This window comes from Prionailurus viverrinus, chromosome D4, assembly GCF_022837055.1.
Source record: "Prionailurus viverrinus isolate Anna chromosome D4, UM_Priviv_1.0, whole genome shotgun sequence".
NCBI classification, from domain to species: domain Eukaryota; kingdom Metazoa; phylum Chordata; class Mammalia; order Carnivora; family Felidae; genus Prionailurus; species Prionailurus viverrinus.
Genome location: NC_062573.1, coordinates 693,575 through 719,226, shown reverse-complemented (window position 1 = coordinate 719,226; position 25,652 = coordinate 693,575). Strand labels below are relative to the sequence as shown.

The 25,652-nt window shown below is 55.1% G+C and overlaps 1 protein-coding gene across 3 annotated transcripts; it reads left to right on the top strand.

Moving 5' to 3' along the window:
* Positions 1–57: 57 nt before the first annotated feature.
* On the top strand, positions 58–15,973 carry URM1 (ubiquitin related modifier 1). Of its 3 annotated transcripts, none has more exons than XM_047829906.1 (5): positions 58–148; positions 4,314–4,384; positions 12,687–12,768; positions 14,057–14,105; positions 14,358–15,973. In XM_047829906.1, the coding sequence occupies exons 1-5, from the start codon at positions 114–116 to the stop codon at positions 14,508–14,510; spliced, it is 390 nt and encodes a 129-aa protein (XP_047685862.1). In that variant the 5' UTR covers positions 58–113; the 3' UTR covers positions 14,511–15,973. The 3 variants fall into 3 exon arrangements, with proteins under 3 accessions (XP_047685862.1, XP_047685861.1, XP_047685863.1); XM_047829905.1 differs by having other exon boundaries at positions 14,337–15,973; XM_047829907.1 differs by having other exon boundaries at positions 67–148; positions 14,442–15,973.
* The last annotated feature ends 9,679 nt before the right edge of the window (positions 15,974–25,652 follow it).

Sequence of the window (25,652 nt, the reverse complement as noted above, 5' to 3'; positions counted from 1 at the left end):
AATGGCTGCGGAGGATGACCCTCTGGGCACCGCCTCTTCCGCTCGTGGCGACCGGAAGTGGGCGGGAGGGCCGGAAGTTTAAGGGAATTTCCTGTGAGCTCGGCTTCCTCAACATGGCAGCGCCCTTGTCGGTGGAGGTGGAGTTCGGGTGAGTCACAGAGCTGGGGCACAGTGGGGATGGATTGAAGTCGTCGGGCCCGGAACTCCCCTCCCTCTGCTTTGGGGCCTGTCACGACCGAATCGCTGAGGCTCCTGGCGCCTTCCCAGAGCTACGCCACCCGCCTCAAAGAGTCTGAGAGGCTCGGTCTCCCTTGGCGACGGGACCGTATGTCCGGGAATAGAGGCGCAAGCCCGGGCGTGGAGGTGTCCTCTGGGCACTCCTCAGTTGCCCCGTGCCCTGCCGGACTCAAAAGGCATGACGTTAGCAGGCGGCCTCCTTACCTTCTTTACTAATCTCGTTTTGGACCAGCCCCGTTTGTCTGGCATCTGAGCTCCTAGAACCGAAAAGGACTACCCTTCACCCCCAGATTTCTTTTTCGGGCAGCAATTTCCGCTTACACGGTTCCTGGAACCTTGTTTCTCACGGGATGTGTGGCCAAGGCGGCACTCCTTCTCTTTCCCAGGATTTGGGGATGTTAAACAGACCTGAACCTTTTTCAGGTCCTTCAGTAAACTGGCTGATTGCCTTCTGCAGATCTTGAGTCAGGCGAAGATACGGGGATAAATAAATAGCACAGTGGAGGAGAATAAGTTGACAGTGCAGTTATACACAAGACAAGAGGAGCAGGAGTGGGACACACACACCCAATAGCTGAAGAAACACACATCAGGGAGGAAGTCTCCTCAAGCCACTATCTTCTATCCCCTACAAACGAGTTTGTCGTGTGATTTCAGAGCTGAGAGAAACTGCAGAGCTTGGAGGGAAGGCAAAGGAACTGAGACCCAAGAGATGGGTGGTATAATTTCAAGTCACATGGAAAAAGCTGGGACTAGATGTGTGTGTGCACGTGTGTGTGTGTGTGTGTGTGTGTGTGTGTGAAGGTAAACAAGCCAAGGCTTATATGAAAGGAAAAATCTGAAATGGTAATCTAAAACCTCTACCCATAAATGCCTTTCCTTCCATTGGATGCCCTCAGTTTCTTTCATGTTTTCCCTTCACTGGATAGTCCATTCAGTAGTCATTATTGAGTGCCTATCATGTGCCAGGCAGTGAGCCAGGCACTGAGGATACAAAGATAAATAGAACTCTGTCCATGCCCTCCAGTGCTCAGTGTTTCTGTCCCTTAGAAGGGGTAGTCTCATGAATGTTAACTGCATTTTAATTGACAATATTGTCTGGCCCCATGGGTCCAATTAGAACTATGCTGGTCTGGTCTCCTCACTATTTTGCTTCACCGACCCTTGGCTCGGCTATGCCCCCTACGCCAGCCCTCCCGTAGCATGGAAGTTCTAGGAAGATCCCTGCTACTTTGACAGGCCCCAGCAGAGCTGAAAAGGGAGAAGCTGCAGACTACCGGTATCGAGGTTTCTCTGCAGTCAGCTTACCTTTCATTGTCACTGAGTCAGACCTGGTTTTTGTTCATCAGAAATGTTTTCCGTCTGCCAGGTACTGTGCTGGCAGCAGTGGGGAAGTCCTATAAGGAAAGTATGGTCCTTGCCTTCGAGAACTTATAAACCAGCTTAATTACCCCTTTTCTAGTCTAAACATCACTAGCCTTAGCCTCCCTTACCCGCAAGAGCAAGAGTGAGCCCCACAACATTTCTCCCCCAGTCTACCCATCTTTGAATAGCTCCGCTCACCACCACAATGTCCCATGAGAATTGCAGCTTCTCAGGAAGCAAGAATATCTAAGGTGTATTTTAAACCCAGATTCCATGTCTCTTTGCGTCAATGCATGCTTTTGCCCCTGGCTTTTCCTTCATTTTCTCCATTTCTTCGCGGACTTCCTTCACCCTTCACTCTGAACCTGAGCAGATTTCAAAGAAACCTTGCCCATCATTCTCTCTTGCCCTTTTGTTCCTGAGTGCCACAGTGATCCTTGAAGTGTGTGGTTAGCCCCTGACCAGATGTCGTCCTGTCAGTCCTACCTGCCTTGAGAGCCTCTCTAGACGACCTCTCATACCTTTCATCTTGTCAGGAACCAATTCTGCCATCCATTGTCTTGCCACCTGAAGTGTCCTTAGCGGAGCATTTTCTCGGGTCACACAAAATTCAAAGTTTGCGGTAGAAATGTGTTTTGCGTCCCTGAGGTCCAGATGTGAGGTTCCCTCTCCTTTTCCTCTTCTCCTTCCTCCTGAGACTGGTAGGTGTTGGCAAAGAGAGGCAATGCCATTGAGGCCAGAGAAGGAGGAGAAATGGGCATTTTTCATTCATTCAGCAAATACTTCTTGAGTGCCTGCTATGTGCCAGGCTCTGTTTTAGGCCAAGCTTGCATTCCAGCAGGCAAAGGGAAAGAAACAAAACTAAAAATGCATGGGTTGATCAGATAGAGACAAGCTAGAAAAAGTGAGGGCAGTTTGAGGAGCGTCTATACCAGCCACTGGTACCAAGAAACACTCCTGTCACAAATTGGGGAGTGAAGGGAAAGGTGAAGTGTCTTTAGATGTAATTCCTTAACATCTGAGTTTGAACAGCAAACCCTATAGGACATAAGAAAATCTGGCTTTGGTTCTCTTCTGGGGTCAAAACAGGCCCCTTGCCCGCCTCCCGAATCTCTGCAGGGGCTGGGCGTTCACCTTCCACCCCTCCAGATGTGCTGGCAGCACAAACACCAGCCCCTCCCTTGAAGGCCAGTGAACCCAGTGGTGACAGGTCACTCTGAGCCAGACTGCTTCTCCCTTACCCGCTTGCAAAGGGAAAAACAGCCTTGGCCTCTGAGCCTGGCACCACCAGGTTTGGCCACTCTTGGTTGTTTGCCTGGGTTCCAGTGCCCCCAGTTCCCACCCCTCTTCTCTGACCCCCAACTCCTGAGCCCCTTGCCTGTCACCCTCCCCCACCCCAGCTGCTGCATGTGCCAGCCCCCACCCAGAAGAGAACGAGGCTCTTGGAAGGGGATAAATGGAGGCTCTGTGCAGGCTTGCAGCTGAAATGGCCCTGCGCGCGGCCACAGATGGGCCTCCTCTCCCCCTCCACATTTCTGCATCAACAAAGCGTGACCTTGTTTGGATGACAGTCGCCCCATGTTTCCCCCATGACAATGCTTGCCTTGCCTTTGCCTCCCAGTGGACCGTCTCAGGACATCTCTGTTCTCCGAAATTGGGAAAGGGTGGTGTAGCGGGAAGCGTCACATCCATCAAAAGTCTGTTAAGGCCTTCTCAGTTAAGATCCACGTGAAGTCCGAGATGGGAATCAGGAGACCCAGAGGAAGAAGCACTGTGGGGCATTGAAAGAGCCCTGGTGTCCGCATCATAAACCCCTGGCTTCTGGACTTGGCTCCGAGCATCTCTGCTGTCCCAGCCTCCCCTTGGCCAGGTGCTGGCACATAGAAGTGAGCCAAGGTCTGCCCTCAAGGGGCTTTCTGACCTTTGGGGAGTCTTGTTTTCTTCCTGCCAAGGCTGCTGGGGCTAAGCAGAAACCAGCTGGAATTCAAATCCCACTTCAGCCACGGCCTGTGTGACCGTGGACAAGTCACTTAACCTCTCCGGGCCTCCGTCTGCTTCTTCATCGGATGCAACTAGTAATGTCTTCCTCCCTTCCTCCTTACCTGGGCTGCCCTCAGAATGAAATGAGATGAAGAGTATTCTTATGAATGGCAAAGTTATTGCTAAACCCAGTGGAGTCTCAACCTCCAGCACTGTGGTGTGCCCACCGGGCCCAGCAGTGAGTGGCACAAGCAGGGGCATTTCAAACCCTCCCCTGGCCCAAGGAGACCCCTCAACACACAGGGTCTCCACCGTGCCTGATGCTGGCTCCTCACCACTTCTGTAGATGGAAAGATTGAGGCTTGAGAACATGGAGTCACATGCCCAAGGTCTGGGCATCAGGCAGAGGTGGAGCACGGCCTCCATCTCAGGGTGACAGCTCCAAAGCTTGTTCTCTGCACCTGTATGCTAAGCCACCTCTTGAGAAAGCGGAGGAGTAAAAATGAGAGTCTGCAAATTTGGGGTACTTGATTATTGGTAGAGACTATCTGCACCCTACTTCACATTAGGAAGTCATATTTGAGAATCCATCACAGTCTGGTACCCGAGCTGTTCCTGAGCCTTGGTCTGTGCGTCTCTTGGGCTTCTAACGCCAGCCCCTTCGGTTTTCAGTCTCCACCAGGTATTTGCAGGAGCTCACCCGGCTGTCTTTCTCTGGCCCTCCTTTGCAGAGGCGGCGCAGAGCTCCTGTTCGACGGCATAAAGAAGCATCAGGTCACCTTGCCTGGACAGGAGGAACCCTGTGAGTATGAGCATTCCGAGCCCCACTCTGAGGGCCGCTGAGCAGGAGCCTGGGGTCACTCAGCCCTGTGCAAGGGGGAGGGGGCAGGGTTTCCCTGGCCAGTGGGAGAGGGGAGAGGGAGGAGGAGGCATCACCATCCTCTCTGGGATGAGCCAGCTTTGTAGGAAGGAGATAGCATAGCTTAGTCCTTACAGATGCAGGTTCTGGATTCAGACAGACTCAAGTTTGAATCTCAATAGAGCCTTAGGCCAGGCACCTCACCTCTCTGAGCTTTAGTGTTCTCACATGTGAGGTAGGGACAGAAATCCCTACGTGCTAAAAGCTGTAGCGCGCATCTCTGTTGTTTCCGGATGGCAGCAGACAGGCGTCCTCCTGAAGGGGGTCACCTTCAGCAAAAATAGAGCCGTGTGGATGGGCTCACGTGGTGAGAGGATTTAGATGAGGAGAAAAGTATCCAGCCAGAAAGGAGGTGTGATGGGGAAGGTTGACTGAGGGGAAACAGTGGGTCGCTGGGGTTTTTTGTTTTTTTGTTTTTTGTTTTTTTGGTCCATTTAAGTACTTGATCTTCTTCCTTTAACAAATGTACACTGAGCATGTCCTGTGTGGAAGACCGTGTGCCAGGCACTGGGGAGACATGTAAAGAAGGGCCGGTCCCTGCCTTCACACTGGGTGGGGAGGGGGGTCGAAGAGGTAACTTACAGGGGTCCAGCTGGGTAAATACTGGGGTAGCCTGGAGGCAGGGGCCCGGGCACCGCAACCCTGAAGGGGCTCGGCAGCCCTGGCAGTGGATCCTCGCCAGAACAGAGCGCTCAGGAATGGGAACCCGTCTCCACCTGGGGATGAAATGGCTCTGCAGGGAGGGGAGATCAGTCACATGAGGAGGCAGGGGAATGAGGTTCACGGAAGCGGGCCGTCGAGAAATGGTCATGAGGTTTGACAGGGTTCTTCTGGAACTGGACACACGTCTGCCAGGAATCAGACAGTTCCCCAAATTCGCTGGCTGCCAAGCTGTCTCTGACCCTCCCTTGGGTTGGAGAGCAGTGGCACAGGGTGGATCTGTGTGCCACATTCAGAGGCTGGGGGACGCCCACCAAAGTACAGGACACTGCCATCCTTGAGCTGGGAGCGGGCATGAGGCTGGGGTTAAATGTCGGGATTGGGGGACCGTGTGCATCCCTGGTGGGGGAAGACTGGGGAAGATGAAGGTGACTGTTCCTTAGTTTGACAGGTGGCCACACAGCCTTGGGAGGGAACAAGGGGCTCTCAGAAGCTTCTCAAAAGATTCAGCCTTAAAGACCTGGCCAGGAAGTTAGTACAGTCTCACAGGTTAGCATTCGTTTCCCCTGCATTTGCATGGCAGGTTTAGTGCTTCCAGTCCCCTTCATTCATCCGCTGGCTGAGTGTTTACCGTGTGCCAGAGATGGGAAGGAGTCCTTCGCGGTTGCGGTGGGCATATCTGGTTTTGAGTGCCCCCTTTGTATCAGGCACCGTACTAGTTGCTGGGTATTCGGTGGGGAGCAAAACAGATGTGGTTCTCGCCCTGAATGGAGCATAATGGAAGTGGAGGCAGGCAGCAAACCGGGAAACACCTAATGTAAACTGCCCAGGTGGTGGGCATTGGCATGAGGAGAACGCCAGCAGGCGGTAAGGACAGGCTTCTTAAGAGGTGACTTTGAGGCGAAGACCTGAAGGATAGAAAGAAGCTGGCCTCATAAATTGGCAGCGAGAGCAGAGGTGCAGAGGGCCGTTCCAAGTAGAGGGGGTAGCTCTTGGTAAAAACCCTCAAGGTGGTCCAGGAACTGAAGAAAGGCCAGTGTGATGAGGGGCACAGGCTGAGTTTGGCGTGGTGGACCGCACCCCTGTCGTGCAAATAATTGTCACAGATTCCTAGGCGGTAGCTGCCGTTATCATTCCCGTTTTAAAAACTGGAAACCCAAACTCCGAGACATCAGGGTCCACACCGTGCAGTTATTTAAGTGGCAGAACTGGGATTTAGAACCAGACTTCAGGGTCTCCAAAGGCCTTGCGTGGTGCCACTAACTCCCTTGACCTATATGACCTCTCCTACCTGCAGTGTATTTTCTGGTTTTGACACTTTTCGTTCATTCATTCATCCATGCCTTCAACAGCTACTTACTTTGATTTGTGTAATGACCATAGTAAATATTATCTGTCAAGAAAACCAGATCTCCGAGAGAGACAGAAAGACCTGTCCAGAGTTACAGAAATAGGGAGACTGGGCTAAGCGCAGATGTTTGATCTCTCATTCTCCATTTACTGCTTATGGGGCCGATGGGGCCTGTCCTCCCCTCTCTGGGATGGCCGAAAAGGAAGTGGGAGAGAAACTGAAATGGCCCCTTTACTCAGCCTTTGGGCCCTTGGCAGTGGATCTTTACCCCTGGTTCCCATTTTTGCCCTGCTGCGCCCAGAGGCATAGGTCACACCGCAGCCACAGAGCTGGCTGGCAGCTGCCAGACATTACCCTGGCACACAGGAGCCCAGCGGGTGCCGCCAGCAGAGTCTCACTCTTCCCCCAAGCCCGTGCCCAGCACTGTCGACTGGCAGCCTTCCCAGCCCGGGGGCTGCAACTTGGCCAAGCAGGTCTTGGAGACTCCAGCAGAGAAAATAGCAACCATAAGATTATGGATTGTGACAAGTCTCACAAACAAGGACACTCCGGGGCCCTGGGTCCTGGGCCAGGGGAGAGCTTTCAACCGAGCCAACTTGGGAAAAGAGGATGGGCAAGGCCAAAGGGGGTGAGCTTGCAGGAGGAGCCCTGGCAGTGCGCGTTTGCAGATCACTTAGTTCCACGGGCCTCTTTTTTCCCATCTGTGAAACGGGAGGTTGGGTTAGATTTAGTCTTTATTGAGCTGGCTATCCATCGGACATCCACAGTCTGGGAAAGTTGCTTCCAGATCTGAGCATACAATTCTGGGAATCGGGATGTGGTGGTGAGAAGTTATGCGCGTAGAGGGGACCTCCTAACAGCCATCTCGGTGGAGCAGGCCTTGATTGGCAGAGGTTGGTAGCACCATCAGTTTCGGACATTGTGGCTGCTGGGGGCTGGCTTTTATACATCAAGAGTTCCTTCGGTGCAAGGCCCCCAGCCCGTGGTTGGTCAGTGGGCTGGACCAAACCCAAAACTTCAGGGGAGACAGACTGTCCCCATGTGGGCCTTACCTGCCCTGGCCCCCAGGAGGAGACACTAGGCCTCACCTTTCCCTGCCCTTCTTCCTCTGCCCTGCCTTTGTATTACAGGGTGGCCCGGCCAGGGAGCTGGAGGGAGCTCCCGGGCGCTTTAAACTGCTTAGCATGCATTTCACAGCCTCTCTGGGGCCAGCTGTTCCTTTCTCTGCTCTGGGGCCTGTTTGCTGATCCCCTCCCCACCGCCCTCCTCTCCCCCAACCCCTCCCAGTCCCTGTGCAAAATTGCTTTTGAAAAGATCCACTTTCTGCTTAATTAAACAATGAGGAGCGTCCCCTGCACATCTGTAAACCTCCTTCTGAGGCCAGTTTAGCCCACAAACTGCTCCATTCTTACCCCCATTCACTTGTAAATAGACCCTCTGATGTTCCCTCTACCCTCTCTTCTCCTTTACTCCCCCCATCTCTGCTCTTTCTTCTCCCTTTTCAACTAAGGCCTGGGGTGGGCTCCCAGAAGAGCCTGGAGCCTGGTGGACTTGGTGGGAACTGGAGCGGTTTAACCTTATGGAGGAGAAGACTTAGGGGGTCTGGCTCTCCCAGAACTGAGTGGTGTGTGGAAGAGGGGCCACTTTTGTTGGTGTGGTCCCTGTGGACCAACCAAGGCTCATTGGGTGCGAGTGTCAGGAAGATAGATTTCTGGTTGGGGGCAAGGTTCTCCCTGGAGGTGATCAAAGAGAGGCTGGATGTGATGTGGGTCTGTCGCAGGCGAGTTCATGAGCAGATAAGACCTTGGGATTGTTCTCTTTCATCCCTAAAAGCTAGGATGGACACCAGTGGCAGGGAGGGGCTGCCACAGTGGGTGGTCAGTGTCCGCAGACAAGGACAGGTCCACTGGGTGAGCAATCCTGGTGGAAGCTTCCGTAGGTGCTAAGAGGGGAGTGTGTGGTGCCCCTTTGCCAACAGCCTGCAGGAGAGGGGTCTGGCAGCCAAGGGGATAAGGAGCCCGAGTCACTGTGGCCAGAGGACATTGTCCTGTGCGGTGGACGCTCCACAGGGCCTGCTGCTCCCTTTATGCCTGAACCCTCACGGCAGCGCTTTGGGGTTTGGATCGCTGTCCCCGTATGTCAGGCTGACTCTGCAACTGGTGCCCTCCCAGGGCATCTAGCAGCAGCTCAGGGTCCCCCAGCTCCAGAACCCCAACTCTTAACCACTCCGCCACAGAGCAGCAGCTCCCATTACTGCTGTTTCCCAAATGGGCGGGCCAGGCTTCCTTGCTGGAGACCTTGTATTAGGTGTCCATCAGATGCCCGCATTCTGGCCTCCACAGCCTCAGAATGTGATTCCTTCCACCTGGGCTGTCCTGGGAGCATCTTAGGGGTCTGAACATCGAAAATGGAAAGGAACACCTGGCTGGCTCAGTCAGTAGAGCTCTTGACCTTGGGGGTCATGAGTTCAAGCCCCACATTGTGTATAGAGTTTACTTAAAAATATTTTTTTTTTTTTAATTTTTTTTTCAACGTTTATTTATTTATTTTTTGGGACAGAGAGAGACAGAGCATGAACGGGGGAGGGGCAGAGAGAGAGGGAGACACAGAATCGGAAACAGGCTCCAGGCTCTGAGCCATCAGCCCAGAGCCCGACGCGGGGCTCGAACTCACGGACCGTGAGATCGTGACCTGGCTGAAGTGGGACGCTTAACCGACTGCGCCACCCAGGCACCCCTATTTTTTTTTTTTTTTTTTAAATAATAAAGTGGAGGGACGGCCAGTGTCTGGGGTCCCCTCAGTGCTCCCAGCCCCCTACCCCATTCCCCCATTGCCTTTCCAGCTTTTGATGGCAGTGGATCCTACAGAAAACCTCAGCCAGTCCCAGCATTATCTGATGAGTCCTTGACTGTACTCCACCCCCGAGACTGTCCGAGCACATCCCCAGGGTGCCAGGGGCCTGAGCAGAGCTTGTGGAAGCTCAGGACACTGGGAGAGAGCAAAGGGTACGGGGTTTTCCCCCGGATCACAGAACAGTCACGGCACTGACGTGCCAGAAACTTTATATGGATCGTCTGATTCAGTCCTCATGACCACTGTGTGAGGCGTTCTTACCACTCCCATTTCCCAAAGGAAGCTGCGGCTCAGAGAATCCCACGGCCAAGGTCATAGGACCAAGAAGTAATGGGTTTAAACTCATTTACTGTGTTCCCAACCTCTTCTCCCTCCATAGTCGTCCACATGTGCAGCAAACATCTCAGGCGGGTTCTGTGTGTGAGATTCTGTGCTGTGTGCTGTGGCCACACCAGGTCCTCAGAACACACTCTGGTTCCTAACGGTCATGCCATGAACTTGAGCTGGATCTCGATAACGTGCGTAGCCAGAGAAACAGGGAGCCCCAGCCCAGGCAGTGTGGGTTCTGTACCCACGGAGCAAACTTGGGGTACACGAAGAAGGAGAGGCCTCTTCCACGGAAGACCTGTCTCAGGGCCCCTGCATGCCCTGCGTGGTCTGGCCCCTGGCTACTGCTTTGGTCTCATCTGCTGATCGTCTTGCTTTCTCTGTTCTATTACCTTGAACCTGCCAATTCCGTCACGCCATTAAGTCTTCATGTGTATTCTTTCTCCTGCCTGGGATGCTTCCCCGTCCTGCCCTACTCATCCATGAGGCCTCAGCATCAACATGAACGTCCTCAGAAAAGTTTTCCTGCACCTGCACAAAAGAGATAGCATTTATCACAACTGATTGAATAAGTGGTGGTCGTCTCCCCTGCTGGCCTGTTAGCTCCATGAGGGCGGGCTCTGTGTCCTTCTTGCTCATTGCCGTCTTCCTAGCACCTGGCACATAGTAGTTGCTCAGTAAATATTTGCCTTGCAAATCCCAGGAGGGAAACCACCCTCCGTGGGAGCGGGAAGGCAGGAGGACATAGAGGGGGAAGGTGGATCGAAGATTCCCCAGAGCCACCAGTCCCTGACTCTGCTTAACCCTTCCTCCTCCCCTGGGCGCCTTTGGAAGCCGACCATCTGGCTTGGAGATTATTTGCATATTGTCTGGGCCTCAGCAAGCCTAGCAAGATGTCCCTGGGGGTGTGTTTCAGGCCAGGCCGAGTGGCCCTTGCAGGCCTCCTTGTGAAGGGAGCCGTGAGTTCCACCTCTCCCCACCCCCAAATCCAGGCATGGGGGAACAATACAGTGGCCTCACCATGGAAACAGGCTATCAAGAATGTGGGCAGGCCTGGGGGGCACAGAAGAGGGAGGGAGTGACCTCAGCAAAGAGGAGCATCATGATAAATGAGCCCGTACCGACAGCGGACTCACCCCCCAGTCCACCCCTCTGGGACTCCATGATGGTGCCTTCACTTGGATGACCCCGACATGACCACTAGCCCTCTCCCCTCCCCCCAGCCTATCCAGGGTGGAGCAGAGCCCCCCCCTCCTTTTGGAGGGAGCCTGGGCCTTTACCCAACGGGGTCCTGGTTCTGTACCGGCCAGCCAGGGCTGTGGAGGTACAGCTGGTGGCCCTCAGGCCAGGCACTGCCCAGTGCCTCTCAGCTCCTCCACGCACGCAGGCACAACCCCACCTGCCATGGCTGGCTGATGGATGCGTCAGACCCCGGCGGCTGTATCGAGCGGCAGCAAGATGTATGGGCTGGCGGCCCACCAGACAGTGCCAAGATGGAGGCCAAGGGGAAACCTCTGAAACCAGGCCTCAGGGAGAAACCCAGCCAGAGTGTAAACGGACCGCAGCTAGTCGGAGGCTGCACTCCCCATCCCCTGCCCACTCCAGAGACCATGAGGACTCGAATCTCTTTGTGTAAAAGCAGGAATTAAAATCGAAAGGCGGCAGCCTCAGACATTGGACACTTTGCCCATGGCCCTGTGCTCTGCTGGCATACAATCCAGGGAAGTTGGCACGGAGCAGAGTGTCCGGGTCCATCCGGGGTGCAGCCTGCCTGCCTCCTAGAAGGCTCCCACGCGGGTCAGGGAGAATGCCTTAAAGTCCTGTCCAAGGCTGATGCCAGGGTCGAGACACGCTGCTGGGCCTAGACTGGGGCAGAACTGAGCTTCTCCTTGTCCAAGCCGATTTTCCCTCACCTGTGTGCCAGGGCTGTCGTTCTAGGCAGAGAAACGAAGGCACTACCTGGGCCTTTCTCCAGTTTCACCCCGGAGCTTTGTCTCAGGCATGTGTTCAGGACAGCAGACCCTTCTGAGAGACTAAGTCAGGATAGGGGTGGCTAGCCCCAGGCCCCTGCTGATTTCCCAGAGACGAGTTGTCTCCCCAGGACTTTCAGTTCTCAGGTGGTCTCGGGGAGAGAAGGAACTCCTGCAGCCTTAGGAGACAGTCTGTTAGAGGTGTGGATATTTGAGAGCCATAGGCTTTGAGGAGTTTATAGAGCCAGATTTCAGTGTGCCGTGGCCAGGGACCCTGTTCCTAGGAAAGGAGAGGTGACCCAGGGGATAGATGGCTCTGAGCCTCCACATGATGTGCAAAGAGCTTGGTGACTGTCCCAGAACCAGAGTGGCAGATCTCAGTGTCCAGCTGGGAAGGAAAGGCCCTTTCAATCCTGAACCTCTTGCCTCTTCAGCGTGGCCGTCCCCGGCCTGGGGGGCTCTGTGAAGGTGGGGGCAATGGGGCAGTGATTTGTCAGCGTCTCCGGCGGGTGAAGGATCCTTCTCTCCCTCTGCCAGAGGAAATTAACTGATGTTATCGGCTCAGCAATTGTTTTTCTTCCCTCACAAAGGGAAATATATGCAGACCCCTCCAAGAGCAAAGATGAATCCCCCCTTCTGGGACTGGCTGGAGAGAGAAAGGTGGAGGGGGCTCTTCAGGGCCCTCTCAGAAGCCTATCTGTGGCAGCTTCGAACCATCTTCCGGAACTTGTGGGGGCCTGTCTCCTAGCCCTTTCACATGTGACAGTTCCTACGGCTGTCTATCTTGAGGCCCCGTCACCTCCTTAAGTCTTGAGCAGAGCCACTTTCTCTGAAGACCTCTCTGGCAGGGCACCAACCTCCTAACCCATTTCCTCACCTTGGGAATCCACAAGTTCTGGGGCCATGAAAGCCTGGTCGAAAAGACGCCCCCAGAATCCCATGTCCACTTCTGATCCAGGCAAGGCTCTGAGGGCCAGAAATCATTGGGGTTTGGCAATAGTTTGTTCTGTGCCTTCCTTTCCAGGGGACATCCGGAACCTCCTTGTCTGGATCAAGAAGAACTTGCTAAAAGAGCGGCCAGAGTTGTTCATCCAGGGAGATAGCGTGTGAGTCCCTTCCTCCTCCTTCCCCGAGGAGGGCAGGCGGTGGTTTTGGGGGGAGGGGAGTGGAGGTTTGAACCCCTATCCTTGGGTTCCCCTGCAGCCTTCTTGGGGTCCTCTTCCCTTTATCCTCCCTTTGTCTCTAGGCCTCAGCTATTCTCTCCATACAGAAAGTACTGAGAAAAAGATGCTGCCCTTGCAAGGTCCCTTTCATCCCCAGACAATTTGGGACTGTCGTCCCGTACAACTTTCTGTGATGATGCAAATGCTGCGTATCTGTGCTGTCCAGTAGAGTCGCTAAGCACATGAGCCTTTTGAGCCCTGGAAATGTGAATAGAGGCTCACAGATAGGTGCGTTGGAGCGCACGGGTTTAGAATTCCAGGGAGTCAGTGTGCGCACGTGTACACACGCGTGGACGCACACAATACCCACACACGCACATTTGTGCTCACTGGGGACACCCCTACACCTAGCCCAAAGCATTCGTACCTGTCCAAGGCCTAGCCCGGCCTCCTGGGAAAGGAGCCATGTGCCAAGAAGTCGCTGTGCTTCTATAAGAAGGCCAGCCTAACGTGAAAAAGAGGTGGGCAAGGTGCTTGTGGGACTCAGTCATCCCCTTGAAGCAGAGGTCACCAGCACGCCCTGGGGGGCTAAGGCTGCCATTCAGACCCCTGGCTCGGGTCTGGACAAGGTCTGGACAGTTGCGCTCCTTGGGCTGCTGCCAGCAGGAGCCAGACCGATACCTGTCCAGACATCAGCCTACCCAGCCTTACACCAGACAGGGCCGCTCCTGGGCATGTGGGTGCTGGAGGCCACTGGCAGCCCTCCCTGATTCTGAAGAGCCAAGATAGTCTCCTCTCCAGCACGGGCATGTGGGAGGCCTGGGACAGTGAGGTGAGACACCTGGAAAAATATGCTGCTACCAGTGTCACCATGATGGACACGCATCACGCCATCTCATCTGGCACAGTCCGGGAGGAAGGCTGTGAGTTAGGCCATTTTCAGATGAGGACACTGATGCCAGGAGAAACAAAGTGGGTTGCCTGAGGTCTGGGAGGTGGTGCTGGAATTTGCACCTGTTTTCCATATCATCCCAAAGGCCATGACTGTCTGGCCTGGTTTCCCGTAGACTCAGAGTGTCCCCTCCTCTTCCTGGGTGATCTTCGATCAGAACCTCAGGAGGAAAATCTTCCACCGCACCGTCCTCCAGCCCAAGTGTCTCAGCCTCTCTACCCCTGCTGCCTCCTGCCTCCTGCCCTTCACTGCCTGCTCCTCACTCCCTCTTTCCCACAGGCGGCCAGGAATTCTGGTGCTCGTTAACGATGCCGACTGGGAACTGCTGGTCAGTACCTTGGGGGATATCCCTCCCCTCACTGCTTCTCTAGGACAGCCTTCGGCCTTTCATCAGGCCCAGAGGGGGTGGCTGGTTAGTCCTCTGTCCCACTTGGCCTCCAACCTGAGGCCACTCAAGTCTCCCGTCCCGGGAAGGAAGGAACGGGTAGCTGGGGGAAGTGTGCTTTCCTCCGTCCTGGAGATGTGCAAATTAACGTCAGGGCACCCGTTTTTCTGGTAGATTTTATCCTTCTCTCCCAAGGCATCCAGGCCCCCCCTTCCCTCCCGACCGCTGAGGAGAGGCTGGAAGAAGGGCCCTGACAGTCTCCTCTCTCTCCTGGACCAGGGTGAGCTGGACTACCAGCTGCAGGACCAGGACAACATCCTCTTCATATCCACGCTGCACGGCGGCTGAGGGCCCCGCACTGTGCCCAGGCTCCCTTGGGGTGGGGAGAAGAGAACAGTCAGACATCCCCTGGGGCCCTGCTTCCAGGTCTCCCTGTCCCCCTTGGCCGCTTTCTTCCCTGCTCTGTCCCCCGAGCTCCCTCCAGGCAGGGAAAAGAGGCCAGGTGCTAAAAATGAGCCTTTCTCAGGCACGTGAGTGGGGGTGGGCAGGCTCAGCCCTGCCTCCCTTCCCAGCAGCTGAGGTGGGGGAGGGTGCCCCTCTGGTTGGTCACAACATGAAGGGGGCTCCGTGGCCAGGTGACCCAGCCACCTCCCCCTCCTTGTATCTCAATCTGAACACTGAGTGACCACTGACACGCTCCAACTCCTGGGCTGTAGCGTCTTCGAGGAGAAGAGGAATGGACCCGAATAGCTTATAGGAGGCCCCTCCCTTCTCAAAGATGGGAGGAGTCTCTGCCTCAGTTTCCCCATCCAGACAGCAGAGGGCTCTGGCTGTCCCCCACTGATATCATTATGGAACCCCAGCTGGGGTCCCCTATTCAGTGCTGACTCCCCCCTCCCAGCAGCTGCTCTTCCAACCACACCCCTCCTCCTGCTCCCCCAGCCCCAGCCCTTGACCCTGGCTGGCCTTCCCCCACACACACAGGCCACCAGATGGGCTCCTGAGACCCTCCCCCAGCAAAAGGCTGCCTGCAGCCCATTCTGGAGAGAGAGAGCAGGCAAAAGCTTGAACTGGCAGATAGCGGCCTGGGGAGTCAGAGTGCCTCAGTTTCCTCTTCAGTGGCAATTGAGTACTTATACTATCTGAAAGCAGGCTTGATACTTGATGGCACAAATGCAGACTTCATCTCCTTTCCCACCTCCTGCAGGAAGCAGGATGGGGGCAGGCAGCACCTGGTAGGCAGGATGGTTTGCCCCTCCTCCCTCCATCCCTTCTGGAAGTCTTGAGGCCTCAGTGTCTGCAACAGCTGGCCTTGGGCAAATAAAAGACTAGGTTGTTTACCAGCTTTGCCTGGAGCTTCATCCTTAGAAACCAATGGCACCCCACATCCCCCCAGCCATGGTCCCCGGTCCAGTCTCTGCCCCAGCCAAGGGCTTTCAGAGCTGCCCTTCACCCAACAGAGGGCAGGGGTTGAAACCCAGACTACACAGGCTGTCTAGGAGGGGGTGATCCGACATGGCCGTCTGGAGACAGGGATGGCAAAGCCAGTCTGTGCTGACCTGTCTGGGTCCCAGGACACTTCTCTACTTTGTCTGTCTGAGGCTAGGCTTTGTCCCACCAGCTGCAGCCCCAGAACGCAGAATGGGGGTGGCATATAAGACTGCTGAACCTCCCTTCCCATGACCTGGAGGAAAGGCCTTGCTGGAGGGAAACCTCAAAAAAAAAAAAAAAAAAAAAAAAAATTAGGGCATTAACATCATCCCACCCAAAACATTGCTTTTTATTAAATGTCAATGGTTTAAGGTGGAATTTCTCTCATTCTTTGGAGATGAAAGTGCCAAGTGGTTGTCTCAGCAGCGTTGGGGATGGGGTGATGTGTGTGCACATCATTCTCAAGGCCTAGGGGGACACACGACCTCTGGCTTCTGGGCTTCTTTCCAGTGCTCTGGAGGTAGAGACCTCCTGGGTTGCATAGGTGGGGGCCAGCCATGTTGGGGTTATGGGTAGGAGCTGGTCTGAGTGCGAGTTAAGGCCAGTGTTGGGGTCCAAGTGCTGTCTGGAAAGGCTGTATGACCAACCCACCCAAAGTGCTGAGGTCAGGATCTCCATGTTAGGGAACAGAGCAAGGGATTTGAAATGGCCCCCTACAATCTCACCGATTCCCGTAACCTGGAGGTCCCTCCCTGCCTCCAGCCCCACTGGAATGGCCCATTGTCCCACCTGGGATTCCAAGTCCTGGAAACTGGACGGTAGTGTTCCTTTCCTGCCTGCACCGGGAAGAGGGAGAGTAGATTCAGGATATCCCTTCTGCCAGGGCACCCCCATTTAATGCTGAGGAGTAGGGCAGGAGGATGCACTGAGAAAACCAGGTTCCCTGCGGAGAGGAATGCCAGCAGCACCGCCGAAACTGGCCCAAGCGCTCTCCAGCATTTCGGGTCTTTTTCAGCCCCCATCGGGTCAGGAACAGGTGACCTGGGCTCAGCCCCAGCAACGCTCAACTGCTCCCCGCCGCCCCCCCCCCCGCAACTCCTGACCCCCACTTGTGAGGAAATAAACAAATAAGTAAACCCCACTATCTCCGAAGATTTGTCTTTAATGAAAAGGATTCGTTTGTCCAAGTTCTGTTTCCAAAGCCGAGGCGATTGCCCGGCTGGAGCGCATCATTCCCGACGCTTCTCCGACTCCTGACTCCTGCAGCGGCTAAAGGAGGCTCAGCCCATCGGTCCGTCTGGAGGGGCTGGCGGGAGGGGTCGGTTTATTTGGGATTTAGGGGTCGGTTTAGGCTTTTTTGTCTGGGGTGTATTGGTGGGGGCTAGGTTAAAACCAATTCAAAACGAATTAGCGAGCGCGTTCCGCCGGCATCTTCTTTCGCCCCCGACTTGCTGCGGCTCGGGCCGAGGGCGGGCTACCCGGACCACATTCGTGCTCCGCCGCGGCGTGCCAGCTTCGTTCCCGGCCGAAATTTGAAAAAGGGGAAAACGACGCGATCGACTGGAGGCCCCCGCCATCCACGACTGGTCACCCGCAGAGGAGGAGGAGAAGGACGACGACGACGACGAGGATGAGGATGGCGGCGCTGGTGGCAGGGACCGGCGTCCCTCCTTTGCGCGCCCGGCCGGGGCCGCGATCCTCGCGCTGGGGCCAGCCAGCCGCCTCCCCGAGGGGTCTCGCCCGCGCCGAGCTCTGTCCCTGCGGCTCCCGCCCCTGTTGCGCCCGGAGCTCAGCCACAGATGTCCAGCCACAATTCTCGGTTGGCCGCAGACTCGTACAAGAATTGCGTTTGGACAATCAGTGGCGAAGCCCCCGAGTTCGGGGCCCCGGTCTCCTGCGTGCGGGGTTCCGCTTGGCTTCTTAAAAGCGCCGGACCAGGAGATCTCCGGAGCTGCGCCTCCCACTACCTCGCAGACGCTCAGCGGCAGCGGCCCATCCCGCGGTAAGGTGGCCGAGCAAGCACGCGGATCCCGACCCTGCGTGGGGATCCTCATCGCCCCTGGTGTGTGTCTCCTTCGATCTTGGCCCGGGGTCCCTAGAATAGCCCGCGTTGGGTCTCTGCGCCGCCCTGAGTCGGGGGAATCTCCTCTGTCAGGCCCGGGGAACCCCAACTCTCCTCTCCCCGCCCCCAGCCTGGGCTCCCCAGGCTCGCCGGGAATCCGGAAAGCAGGGGCCCCCGAGGCCGGGTCGCGATTCCAAGCCCGGGGGTGCGGGCTGCTGGACTCGTGGGGTCCCCGCCCCCGCCCAGCCCCGCGCACGCACCGGCTCGGGCGCTCTCCGCTTCCCTGTGGCTGAGTCGCGGCCGGGGCGCCGGCGGTAGCGGTGGCGGCGGTGGCCCGGGCGGCGGGGAGCGCTGGAATGCGCCGCCGGGTCACCTGCAGCGCCCGGGGAGCCGGGTTGGGAGCCGGCGGGCTGGCGAGGCGCAGGGCTGAACCCGAGCGGGCGCCTCTGGCGGCTCGGGGCCGGGGCGGGCTTTTAGTGGGCCGCTCCAACAATACGGGCCTGGCGCGGAGAAAGGGGCTCGGCTGCAATTGGTACTGGATTTGAATAACGCCACGGGGCCATCAATGGTCATTGTGTCGGCGGGTAATGAATCTCCGCTGTCTCTCGGGCTGGCCAGGCAGCTGCAACCTGCGCTCAGGCAGCTCTTAAAGACATAGCGTGCCCCTCCCCGGGGGCGCCCCCCTCCCCTGCACCGGCCCGGACCCCTCGCCCTCCCACCCCCACTCTGTGTCCTAGACTCCCAATGCCCCGCCTGCTCCCTCGGCTGAACCTTTCGCCCATCGCCCCCTCCCTCGTCCTGGGCCAGGCACCCGCATCTCGGGGCTGCACTCCCATGGACCTGACTCAGAGCCCCTGGCCTTGGCTGAGCTCCCCAGGAGTGCCTAGGGGACCCCAGAGTCTTTTCAGGCCCAACCCTGGCCTCCCATCTGCATCTAAACCTGAGGCCTCTGGAGCCCTCCTTCTTTAAGCTGCTGCCCCAGGGACTTCTAGCTGGAGGGTGAGGGGGAACAGTCTGGAGGTCAGAGGGTCACCCCCTTAAAAGGCTCTGCTGAAGGATAAGGGAGGAGGGCAGGCAGTCCCAGCCCCCAGGCTAAAGATGCCACCTCCAGAGACCACACCCCCACCAGGGATCTGGAGACTGCCCTCTCCCCAGACCAAGGACAAGGACTTGATTCCCAGGATACCTCCTGCAGGCTCCTGGATACCTCAGCTCTGGCAGGGGGGTAGGGGGGAGCAGGGGGAGGGCGAGAGGGGTGTGGATGCTATTAATGCTTGTCTTGTCATGTCTCTTCCACTGGACAGCTCACCACCCGTTCAGGACGGCTGGGGCTCTGTCTAGGTGTGATGTGCCCCCCACCCCCGGCCCAGCCAGGTCTGGCACAGAGAAGGTTCTCAGTCTGCTGGGGGAATACATACCAATTTCTCACCCACAGAGCTCAGCCTGTCTTTCCCAATGAATCTCACATCCTGGTGGGGAGTGTGTGACCATTCCACCCATACATCCTGCCCTCCTCCATCCACCCCGGCATCCCCCGGACACCCAGAGGATCCCTGCCTCTGCCCTGAAATCCTCTCCTTTCCTCACGGACTGTGGGCCACCTCACCACATCCCCCCACTGGATTGGGATGATTGGTTTGTCTGTTCTCATTGGGACAAGAAGTGGGTCCTACTAATAGTCTTCATGCCTCTGGAGCCTCGTACAGTGCCCCCCCCCACCACCCATCATTGGATGTCCATTAAGCCATCAGTGGCTTAAACATGAATCGCATGAACTTCTTGGAGTTTCTTACAAAAAGTTGAAAAAATAAGGCTTCTGGGGAGTAGCACTTGAAGTCAGGGTTTCATAGGGAGGGAGCACTGCTAACCAGGTCCCAGCTCCTGGGAATGAGCCGTCTGCCAATAATAACAGCCACAACAAATGTTTTCTGTGCCAAGCACTAAACACCTTTTTTTTTTTTCTTTAATGTTTATTTATTTTTGAAGGAGAGAGACAGAGCGTGAGCGGGGGAGGGGCAGAGAGAGAGGGAGACACAATCCGAAGCAGGCTCCAGGCTCTGGGCTGTCAGCATAGAGCCTGACGCAGGGCAGGGCTCGAACTCACAAGCTGTGAGATCTTGACCCGAGCCGAAGTCGCACGCCCAAGCGACTGAGCCACCCAGGCGCCCCAAGCACTAAACACTTTTAAGGACTTCTCACAACAACGTAGAAAGTAGTTAGCAGCCCCACTTTACAGATGAAGAAACTGAGACTGGCGGCAGTGAAGTCCCTAGCACCTAGCTGGCAGGTGATGGAGCCAGAGCGGGAACCCGGGGCTGTGGAGCTCGGTGCCCAGCCACTTCCAGCCTCGACTCGGCAGAGATACCGAGGGGACTGATGGACATGCACACACAAAGTACTGAGACCCAGGAGACACCCGAGTCTTCTTAAAAATCCAGCCCCAGCCCCAGCCCAGCCTGGCAGGAACACAACCTTGATGGAGCTGGCCAGAGAGGTCTCTGCTCGAGCGGAGAACTCCCAGGCCTCTTCGGAAAACCACATTCTACAATCTAATCAGCATTTTCCACCTCCGGAGTATGTCAGAGCTATTTAAAGCCATCCGTCCTGGGCAGAGAAGGGTCGGTTGGCTTCATCCTCAGGGAAACTGAGGAGCCAAGAAGGGTCTTATCGCTAGTCATTGAAAAGATATTTCTGGAATGCCTACTGTGTGCTGGTCAGGGCTTCAGCAACGGCCAGTGTCCCCAAAGGCAGACCAGCAGGGGAGGAGACCCTAGTCCCCGGGGAGTGGGGAGTTAGGTGAAGGCGACAGGCCGCTGAGGCGAGCACTGTTCCAGGCAGAGGAAACGGCACGGCCAAGGCTAACAAGCAAGAAAGAACCGGGAGAGTGGGAAGGAGAGAAATTCGGCGTGGCTGGAGCTCGGAGAGAAAGAGGAAGTGCCCGATAAAGCTGGGTTGACCCTGCGGGCCCTGTAGGACATTGGGAGGATTTGTGATTTTATCCTAAACACAGCGGGGATCCTGGAAGGTCTGACAAGTTCAGATTTACATTTTTAAAGGTTTGCTGGGGCTGTTGTGTAGACAATGGGGGTGGGGCGGCCGATGGGGCAAGCTGGATGACTGAGACCCATTGAGCTACTACTGCTGATTTGCAGGTGACAGCTGGTGGTGGCCTGAGATTAGGGGATGGCAGGGCAGGGTCCCAAACCGTGTTCTTGACAGGCAGGCAACCTCAGGCAGGTCACCTGGCAATGAATAACTTTTAGTGAGTATCTGAGGTGTACTCGGTGCCTGAGGCCATCTGCTCTTGCCTCTCCAGAAGTATCCATCGAGGGGCATCAGGACACTTGATCTCGGCTCACGTCAGTCATTATCTTATGGTTCTTGAGATTGAGCCCCACGTGGGGCTCCGTGCTGTCAGCACAGAGCCTGCTTGGGATTCTCTCTCTCCTCTCTCTGCCCCTCCCCTGCTTGCACTTGCTCTCTCTCTCTCTCTCTTTAAAAAAGGGGGAAAAAAAAAGTATCTGACCGGTAGACAAGTGGACAGACACACAAGTAGCCAGCCAGTCCCCACGAAAGGAGCAGAGCCAAAGGAAAACTCCTTCACGGAAGTATTAGCAAAGCTCTTGGGGATTATAGAAGACCAAGGGATGCATTCCAACAGGGAGGATGTGAGGAGTCTTCTGCAAGAGGCAGCATTGTCTTGGGCAAGTAGAGTTCAATAGACTGAACTCTAGTTACTGCCTCTGTGAGATGGGGCCGTTGTGCCTGTCCAGCCTCCCTAGAGATGGCTCTGGTGTTGGGAGGACTCAAACACTCCTTGTATTTTCTTGCAGTAAGATTTTACCATTGCCAGGGCACCTGGGTGGCTCAGTGAGTTGAGCATCTGACTCTTGATTTCGACTCAGATCACGAGCTCACGGTTTGTGAGATCGAGCCCCGTGTCTGCTTGGGATGCTCTCTCTCTTCCTGCCCCTCCCTGGCTCGCGTGTGCACACATATTCTCTCTCTCAATATAAGTAAACTTCAAAAAAAAAAAAAACATTTTATCGTTCCCTTCCAACACGCGCGCGCACACACACACACACACACACACACACACACACACACAGATACATGTTTGGGCTTATGCATGCATTCAACTGTTCCTAACCTCTGCTCTGCCTTCTCCCTTATTAAGATGAGCACTCAGGAAAGAGGTGACAGAGTTGTCCACACTGCCAATCAGGCATGCCCTATCCCCCAGGACTATCATTTTACCTAACACTGTGCCCAGCACAAAAGACATGCTCAGTAAATGTCTGTTGAATGAATGACGGAATGAATGCGTTATTGGAGTAATAATTAAATGAATAGGCGGACAGACAGACAGATGGATAAGAAAACAGCTGTTGGGACACTTGGCTGAGAGATGAAATGAGTAGATTGCCTGCGAGTATGAATGTAGCCAACCAGCTGAGGTTCTAGATGCAGAGCAGGAGACGTTGCTGTGGGTGGGCTCGCTGAAGTAGGGCTAGAAAAGGATTCATGCTGCAGCCTGGACTCCACGCTTCAGAAGCAGGCCCAGGACACGGAGCGTGGCAGACACGTGCCTAAGGGAGCAGCTCTGGCGACGGGGCAGTCGGGCCGCGCCTCTGTGCACGATGTTTCCAACCTTGGAGTCCTGGCCCCAAATACTGCGATCCACCCTGGTTTCCGGGTGGCCCCAGGATGGAGGAAGGAGCCCTGCCACTGCTCAGCGTGCCTCCCCAGGCCAGGCCCTGCCTATACAGAGAGTTCTGGAAGAGCAGCCAGTGTTCCGGCATGGTGCTGGCCAAGTGGGCTGACTGCATAAATGAGCTGACGACCTGACATTTACCCATTCTCAGAAAATAACAAAGCCAGGCCACTGTCCCCACCCAGAGGGGATCCTAAGAACCCCCGCGCCTTGCATAGCATGTTTCAGTTTATAAAAGATGATGTTCCTGGCTGGCTCAGTCGGTAGACCACGCGACTCTTGATCTCAGGGTCGTGAGTTCAAGTCCCACGTTGGGCATGGAGCTTACTTTAAAAAAAAAGGGGGGGGGGCACCTGTGTGTCTCAGTCAGTTGAGCGTCCGACTTCGGCTCAGGTCACGATCTCGCAGTCCGTGAGTTCGAGCCCCGCGTCGGGCTCTGTGCTGACAGCTCAGAGCCTGGAGCCTGCTTCGGATTCTGTGTCCCCCTCTCTCTCTGCCCCACCCCTGTTTGTGTTCTATCTCTTTCAAAAATGAATAAATTTTTTTTTTTAATTAAAAAAAAAAAAAAAAGACTTCCTCTCCAGGAGATGACAGGGCAGGGAAGCTTTCCAAATGAAAGCCGCCTCCACCCACCTGGGGTGCTTTATCCCATCACGCTGTGTTCTTGTCTCCATCACACATATCCTCTTCCTTCACCTGTTGTCTTATTTGCCCACTAAAATGTGAGCCCTATCCAGGCAGGGATATATATGTATACATACATATAGATAGATATGTATTTTTTTAAAGTTTATTTATCTTGAGAGAGAGAGAGAGAGAGAGAGAGAGAGAGAGAGAGAATCCCAAGCAGGCTCAGCGCTGTCAGTGTGGAGCCCGACCTGGGCCTTGAATGGTGAGATCATGACCTGCACCGAAATCTAGAGTCGGATGCTTAACCAAAATGATTGAGCCACCCAGGTGCCCCAACAGCCACCATATATTAAGCACTGGTGCTGGGCTAAGCACTTTTCATGATCGCTACAACTTTGTGAAAACTGCCATCACTTGGCCCTATTTTACAAACCAGGAAACTGAGGCCCAGAGACGGGAAGCTACTCCCCCCAGGTACAGAGTTACTGAGTGACAGAGCCAGGTCTTCGACCCAAGTCTGTCTAACTGCAAAGCCCACGTTGTTAACCATGCCACCGTGATACCTGATACTCTGTTACCCCAGTACGCCGTGGGGATGAAGCCACTGGAAGTTAAGAGTTTGGACCGAGACCTATGGCCTGATTCCATTAAAAAAATTTTTAACGTTTATTTTTGAAAGAGGGAGAGAGACAGAGAGGGAGCAAGGGAGGGGCAAAGAGAGAGGGAGACAGAATCTGAAGCAGGCTCCAGGCTCTGAGCTGTCAGCACAGAGCCCAACTAGGGGTCCGAACCCACGAACCATGAGATCATGACCTGAGCTGAAGTCCGACGCCCAACTGACTGAGCCACCCAGGCGCCCCGACAGCGTACGTTTTAAATGGGCAATTGCATGGTGTGTGAGTTACATCTCAGTAAAGCTGCAGAGGAGAGAGGGGTGGGGGGAGGGCAAAATGGGTGAAGGGACGTGGGAGGTACGGGCTTCCAGTTATGAATGAGGAAGTCACAGGAATAAAAGGCACAACATAGGGAATATAGTTGATGATACTGTGATAGTGCTGTTGTATGGTGACAGATGGTAGCTGCACTTGTGGGGCAAAGAGTAACTGTAGAGACATTGAATCACTATGTTGCACACCTGAAACTAATGTCACAGTGTGTAACTACACTCGAATAAAAAAAAAAAATCTTTGTTTTGAGCAAAAAGAGTTGCAGGGAGCGCCTGGCTGGCTCAGTGGGCAGAACATGCAACTCTTCGTCCTGGGGTCATGAGTTCAAGCCCCATGTTGGGGCTTAAAAAAATAAAATAAAGGGGCTCTTGGGTGACTCAGTCGGTTAAGCGTATGACTCTTGATTTCAGCTAAGGTCATGATCTCCGAGTTCATGAGTTAGAGGCCCGCGTCAGATCTGGGCTGACAGTGTGGAGCTTGCCTGGGATTCTCTCTCTCTCTCTCTCTCTCTCTCTCTCTCTGTCCCTCCCCCACTTGCACTCTCTCTCTCAAAATAAATACATACACTTTTAAAAAATGTGTACTTTAAAAAATAATAATAATAAATTCGTTAAAAAAGAGTTGGGGCTGAAGGGTCTCACCTGCCATTCACCTAAAAGTGCTTGGCAAGTCACTTCCTGTCTCTGAGTGGCAGTTTCCTAACCAGTAAAAGTGGGAAAAATAAACGTCTCTTGGTGTTGATGTGAGCATTAAATGAGATAGTAATACGTGTCATTATCCCCATTTCATCGAGGAGGAAACTTAGGCCCAGAGAAAGGAGGTGACTTGGCCTGGATGTAGAGCTGGTGGGTGACAGGTGAGGGCTCTCCTGGGCCCCTTGACACTGCTTCTTTTAGCATTTCTGTAGACTGGATCTGTGCTCCCACCCATCCCCATCACTGCCACCACCCCCTTCCATCCTCCACTTTCTCTGGGGCTCTGAGTCTCCCCACTGTCCGAGCCCAGAGCGCACCGAGGTAGTGAGGTCCCCCTGGAGCACAGGACGCCCTCTCCCCAGCCCCCACCCTGCTCCCCTCCTGGGGCCATGATGCTGTCTTGCTTTTGCTTGTAATAAAGAAAATATCTCAGCTACCCTTCCACAGTTGCTTGGCAACCCCAAAGGGGGGTGGGGGGAGCCAAGGGGAGGAGGGAAGGGAGAGGACTCTGGAGCCAATCTGGAGACAAAGAGTAGGATTTCGGTGACATGGAGCCTGTTCTTAGTGCTAACCTGGCCTGGCCGGGAGGCGGGCAGGGGTGGGGGCTTCCTCCCACCCCAGCGGCTCACACCAATAAATATGCATTAGGGAAGTGGGCAGAGTTTTTCCCACAGACCTGAAAGGCCACAGCTGACCTTTCTACCCTCTTTATGTACCAACGTGACAGTCAGAGAGAGCAAAGAGCAGGACCCCCTGAGACGCCTCCCCCGTGGCCTTCTGACTTGGGGAAACTTTTCACCCTCCTCCTTCCCCTGGCCCCAGACCAGGTCACAGCCTGGCCTGGGCCCCTGTCCCAGGGGTTTCAGGTGGGAGTCTGGAGCTCCCAGCCTCAGGGTCGGCCTCAGGCCTTGTAGGCCTTGGTGGCACGGAGCCAGGCCTGAGGCTCTGGCTCAGCCTGTAAAGGCGCTTCCTGCCTCCTGGGCCAGTCTGCCTGTAGCTCCCCATATTGTG